The sequence below is a fragment of the Haemaphysalis longicornis genome, unplaced genomic scaffold (genome assembly GCF_048455015.1).
Source record: "Haemaphysalis longicornis isolate Haplotype H1 unplaced genomic scaffold, Haemaphysalis longicornis Haplotype H1 scaffold_9, whole genome shotgun sequence".
Taxonomy (NCBI): domain Eukaryota; kingdom Metazoa; phylum Arthropoda; class Arachnida; order Ixodida; family Ixodidae; genus Haemaphysalis; species Haemaphysalis longicornis.
In genome coordinates this window covers 40,656,653-40,662,696 of record NW_027526460.1, presented here as the reverse complement: position 1 = coordinate 40,662,696, position 6,044 = coordinate 40,656,653, and the positions used below count along the sequence as shown (strand labels likewise).

Genomic DNA, 6,044 nt, shown 5'->3' with positions numbered 1-6,044 from the left:
AGGCCCCCGTGTTTACAGGGGAACATATTAATTAGCACCTCAACATTTTCAGAGGGTTTGTACGCATTGTAGGCAGATTTAAAAGGCACTGGACGGTCGACGACACCGGAATACACCAAATTCCGTTTGCTGCGATAACGCCATCCCCAGAATGCATGGAAATGCGTCGTTAACAACAACAACAACAACAACAAAGCGCATGCCTGGGTTTACTGTTTCAGCTACCCGAGTACTGTGTTAGCAGGCTTCGCGGGTTTCCACTAAATGTATCGCGAGACCGCATGCAACGACGCGACCATCGTCACTGGCTGCTTCACCGTCCAGCCGCGCTCCCTGTAAAATGGTATATACTGCGACAATGAAATGATCACCAGCAAAGTAGAGCTCAACAGGCAAAGGGATAATAGAAAACAAGTTCATCCGGTCCCGGTGGACTCACCCGAAGTTCGTGCGCTACAGAACCTTCAAGCCTCCTCCAAATACAGCCTCTCTTTACATCGACCCTCGTACACTGGAACCCTCCATGCTGGCTTTAATTGCACACTTTTCCCTAAAAAGTGGTCTAGCGCGAGCAGTCTAGAGTCGTGAGCCTGCTCTCCTCACCCCACGCGGCCTCTTCAGCATTCTTAAGGAGCCCACCTGTTTTGGGTCGAACTGTACGCATTTAAGATGTCCCAAGTTACAACCCCCCCCCCTTCTATTTCCCCTTCCCCCACTTGACGTAGAGTCTTCCTGCCACAATAAAGGCTACCTCCTCCTCCTCCTTTTCTTACTCCATAGCCCCAAAATAGAATTTCGCAGCTTTTTGCAGTGTCTCAGTAAGCGGAATCAATGAGTACCACTAAAATTTCTCGCCAAGAAAACCTCTAAATTTAAATCCTGATATACTGTCCACTCCCTCTACAGCTGATTTCTCTTCTGATCCTTCCCATAAGGTAAGCTCGGCGCAACCTTACGCGGAATAAACGTCTTCCGCAATAAAAAAGGGAAATAATTATCACTTTTTTTTTCATGCTGTGGGTATGTCATACTTCTTTTAGCAAAAATGCGCGCACAGAAACAGTGATACTCGGCCTTCGAGTGTTGTTAATATTATGAGTTAAGGGCAGTGCTTGAGAGGGAAGGTGGCATGTTGGGACAAGAAGGCATTAGCGTACGCGCATGAATGAACAGTCGAGCGTGTCTTGTGCACCGCTATTTCACGAAGGAAGACACTCGCGTACAGAAGCCTCTACTGAGGAAGTGCCCCCTAAGCAAGCACTTTCCTGTAGCACAGGGGTTCCCCGTTGCGGCTCCTAGCATATATGCAAATAATCCAACGACCAATGGCAGCTCCTTCCTCCGCGCTCCTTCCCTCCGCTGCAGCAAGCGTCAAGACGGAGCCGATAACGCAGGCCTTCCTTGCTCCCCTTGCAAGCCGTACCTGCTGCCATTGTCGCTGTTTCCAGGATTCAAGATCAATTACGTCCCGTCCAAGAGCCGCACATATACTGTGGAATGACGGTGGGAACCCTGACTTCACTGTACGACCTCTACAGGCACGTGTGGTCTTTCCGCGATACCAGGTTGGACGGATGGGGCCTGGCAACCGACGGCCGGTTCGTCTTCCTTCTACTTTTTGCTTACGTCTACGTCGCCAAAGTCGGTGGTCCCCGCTGGATGAAGGACCGCAAGCCGTTCCAACTGCGCTCGGCAATACTGACCTACAACATCGTAACCGCGGGGGCGAACGCGTACTTCTTCTACCGCTTCGCCAGGCTTACCTACTTCGGGGGCGGTTACAGCTTCTTCTGCCAGGGCGTCAGCAGGGCCACCGACGACGAGCACTCTATGGCAATCCTGAATCTAAATTGGTGGTACTTTCTCGTTCGCATCGCCGACTTCATCGACACCTTTTTCTTCGTGGCCCGGAAGAAGTACGCCCAAGTCTCCGTGCTGCACGTCCTCCACCACTTCCTCGTGGTGTTCAGTGGCTGGACCTGGATACATTTCGGAAACGACGGCCAGGGCATCCTGGGCTTGCTCATCAATCAGGCCGTGCACGTCATCATGTACACGTACTACTTCCTTGCTGCACTGGGGCCCGCAACGCGTCCGTACCTGTGGTGGAAAAAGTACCTGACGCGCCTGCAGATTGGGCAATTTGCTTTTGTTATCGGACATATAAGCATCCCCATATTCTACGACTGCGGTTATCCAAAGGCTCTCTGCTGGTTGGGCATCGTGCAGCTCGTGCTGGGACTCGTGCTCTTCGCCAATTTTTATGTGCAGACGTACGTATTTAGGAAGAAGGCCGACAGGCAGCTGTTCAGTGATGACGCTAAGGTGAAGCAGGGCTGAGAGAAACCGGTTATTAGTGCATGGTATGAGTGCTTCAAGTGTGCGTGTTACAAATGTGCGATGCTATCGTTCTCTCACCGGAATTATCTGCATTAGAGAAATCGTCTAAGCAACGGCACACAGTAACAGGGACATCGTGGGGATCGTAATTTTTTTGTTTGTGGTTGAAGTTACCTGTGCAGATGTTCATAATATTGAGCGGCGATGTTGATGTCCTGGGTCTATGTCCCACACGGTTCGACAATTCTGAGTAATCGAAAGTTTTTAGAGCTTCAGTTTCTGTAAACGCCAAATGCCGCCGAACTTCACACGCGGACGGCACCGTTTCAATGTCATTGCTGCACCGTTTCGGTGGTATGAATGAAGAGGCATAATATTTTATTCCGTATCTGAGGACTACGTGTTAACGGAGCTACAAGACTTGGATGCATTTCGATGCTCTTGTTTCGGACTACCAGAATGGCCGAAATATATGCAGCTTGAAAAGCTATGCAGTAAAACTTAAGTAAGCTGAAACAGATGAGAGAACACCTGTGCGGCGCTTTGCCTTCTTTTCGTGAATAATTCATATTTGCAGGGCAGTTTCGAAAATAGTCGTGACCGGCGGGCTAGAATGGGTGCGTTACGTAAGTTCGCAATGTATGCTGGCTCCGACATAGCCCTTTAGGGAAAACGTTCTAGTAATTTGCCTATGAAGAGACTCTCTGTACGAAAGCTTTCCTATGCACAAAGAAATAACTTCCAAACTTAATCCTGCTGTTACAAAAAGGAGATTTCCTGAGGGCAAAGGCACAGAGTGAATTTTCATAGGTGCAATTTTCTTTCTCTCCCTGCACGGGAGCAAGTTAAGCTTATAAATCAGGTGTGATTGTGCGAACAGTCATTCCTTATTCAAAAGAGACGCACAGAGCTTCGAGACATGCCTATGAGTACCCTAATTTAAGTTTGTAAGTCGAACATCAATGCAAGGGAAGTGATTATTGGCGCCACCTTTTAACTCTGTTCTCACGCGTAGCATCACATCGTGAACACAGCAACTTAAACGAAACAAGGACTGTACCATGCTTTTATTCGGGGCTCAAACCGTTTACGTGCTGCCATGCTGTGGGGGGAATAATTAAACACGCATAGCTAACATAAAATATCATTTCTTCTTTTGTTTTTTAACGTCAGTGTCATCTGCATCATCTCAACGATGTAACTAATACCACTTTTTAATCCTAAGATTTGCAGACATTCGTAAATAAATTTTGTATTTGGAACAAATGCGTGCAACATAATGGCGCTTTGGTTCAGCAGAGTAGTGGTTTGGCCGAGTTGGTACATGGCGAAGCTTTAAAACGCTGCACTAGATGACGGACGGCTACACAAACGATACACACTGGCAGCAGCCTATAAATGTCTGCCGGATACACTTCGGGAAAAATACGCCAACACTACAGTTTAGCACTAAGATAAACGAGACCTTTGATTTCCCTCCCAAATTTAAAAAGATTTTGGGACATCTTGATCGCATTACACCCAGTGACCGCTAGGTATACCGAATGAACATCATAAGTTGTTCGGATAGTTGGTGTTAGCTTGTTTTGTGTATAAAAAGAAAGCACGATAAAAAAAGCGAAGCCTAAGAAGAACACACCCAAGTGGCTGTATTTTTATCCTGCATAATAGCAAACATAATAGGAGAATATTCATTTTATTACATCAGTAAATATCAATGAGATTCTTTCGAGTAGTAACCAGTGTTAGATGCTCGACTCACGAGCTCCCAACCATAATACGAGTACGCCGTAAATTTAACAAATAAAAGTGCCACATTGAGTTCGTTGCACTGATGTAAAAAAAAATTCATTCGTGTTCGCTTCCTCTGGCAGCCTTGCGTATCCCTACAAATTTCAGAAACCAGGTTTGCGTCAGTTCTCTGCTGTTCACAATCCCTTTACTCCGTCGGAAAAGCGCTCCTGCGCATTTCAACGGCACCTAAAGTTAGTATTGATCGCATTTGAGGTTGATTTAAACGGATTGACGCCTTTATTAACTGATTGACGTTTTGATTGGTTGCAAATTTACCGATTTCAATTATTCAGTTGGGCGTTTTATTCAGCGTCGGCCAATCCGTCTTTTTGGTTATGTGTTCTTGATTTGTGTATCTGTCGCTATTGGGATTTTATTACCAGCTAGCATGCCTCCATAAATTACTCCAGACATCAAATACACTAATCATGATCGTAGCGATTCCGTCACCGACCGTTGGTACTGTAAAACATAAACGTACCCGCCGGGGTGGCTCAGTGGCTAAGGCGTTGCGCTGCTTGAGCACGAGGTCGCGGGTTCGATTCCCGGCCGCGGCGGCCGCTTTTCTGATGGAGGCGAAAAGCAAAACCGTCCGTGTGTTCGAGATTTCGGCGCACGTTAAAGATCCCCAGGTGGTCAAAATTAATCCGGAGCCCTCCACTACGGCACGCCTCATCACCGGCGTTGCGTCGGCGCGTTAAACCCCACAATCAATCAATCAAAACATAAACGCCTGTGTCGTTCGGTCACTGGCTAACCCGTAAAGAAAGCAGTCATCTAGCTGGCGGAGGACGCCGCCAGGACCCACAGGTTCCTCACCATCGACTGGCGGGGCGGGGACACTGTCGCTCCCAGGCTTGTTCCTGGCTGTCAGCGGTGACAAAACGAGAGAGAGTAGCTTCAGTGGAGACCAGCGATGTTAGCCAAGCCGTCGCGCTGGCTTGCTGCGCTATATGATAGAAGAAAAACAAAAACACACACACAAAACACTTATAAAAATGAAAAGATGCCATTTGATGCGCCCAAAATTTTCAGTCACATGCAAAACTTTATTCACAAAAATCTGTTCAGTTCTGTGCTCCAAAGAAACTCCAAGAGTGCTTTGATTGTACGTGTAGCCTGACTGGGATTCCACCAAGGACTGGAAATGTGAGCAGTTGAAATAAAACAACAACATAAAGCATTTGAAAATAAACAACAGGTTCTTTTGTTTTTTTACCCCGAAAAAAAAAAACAGCGCTTTTACGGGGAAATTTGTTGTGACGCGACAAAACTGCAGCCAGAGCAACGCTTCCTAAAATCAATGCCGTGACGGGAAATCGTGAACAGATTTTGAGAGCGGAAGCCCTGGTGCGACTTTTGTGATGCAGCATGTAACGAATATATTTCCCCAGTGATAATCAAAAATTTATCGGAGTGATCTGAAGGAGAAAGCCAGCGATTGTCAAATACTTCACGGCTGCATAGTACTTGCGGCACCGTCATGTTCACCTGCCATGCGGCACGCATCCTAATAATTCTTATTCCATCCTGGCACGGGACAGGGTTATTGCTGTACCACACTTGGCTGCGGCTGTTGGCGACCAGAGTTCAAATCCCATTGGAACCCAAATAAGTTTCTATGTATCTCTTCGGCGACCGTAATTTTTATTTTATTTAAACATACCTCACAGACCCTATTGCAGGAGGCCATCGGGTGAGGGTAGCTGTCGCGACAAAATTCTACGATAACACCAAATTTTGAATGAACAAAAACGGACAAACGCGTAACACGTTATATTTCAGCAAATATAAAAAAATAAGATAATGCACAATAAAGATCAGTTCTAGTTTCACGCAGGAACGTTTCAGATAGGAAGAAGTACTTATCTGCGAAATACTACTCAGAAAAAGAAAAAAAAAACAGTTAA

The 6,044-nt window shown here is 46.6% G+C and overlaps 1 protein-coding gene and 1 pseudogene across 1 annotated transcript in view; one reads left to right on the top strand and one right to left on the bottom strand.

Annotated features, from left to right (window-relative positions):
* The first annotated feature begins 1,341 nt into the window (after window positions 1-1,341).
* On the top strand, window positions 1,342-5,933 carry LOC144152894 (very long chain fatty acid elongase AAEL008004 pseudogene; annotated as a pseudogene).
* The window catches only part of LOC144152895 (uncharacterized), an 86,093-nt gene continuing 83,475 nt past the window's right edge, over window positions 3,427-6,044 (bottom strand). Inside the window, exon 8 of the mRNA XM_077684440.1 lies at window positions 3,427-5,083. Within this exon, the coding sequence (XP_077540566.1) occupies window positions 5,054-5,083 (30 nt within the window). The 3' untranslated portion in view covers window positions 3,427-5,053. The remainder of the gene's footprint in view (window positions 5,084-6,044) is intronic.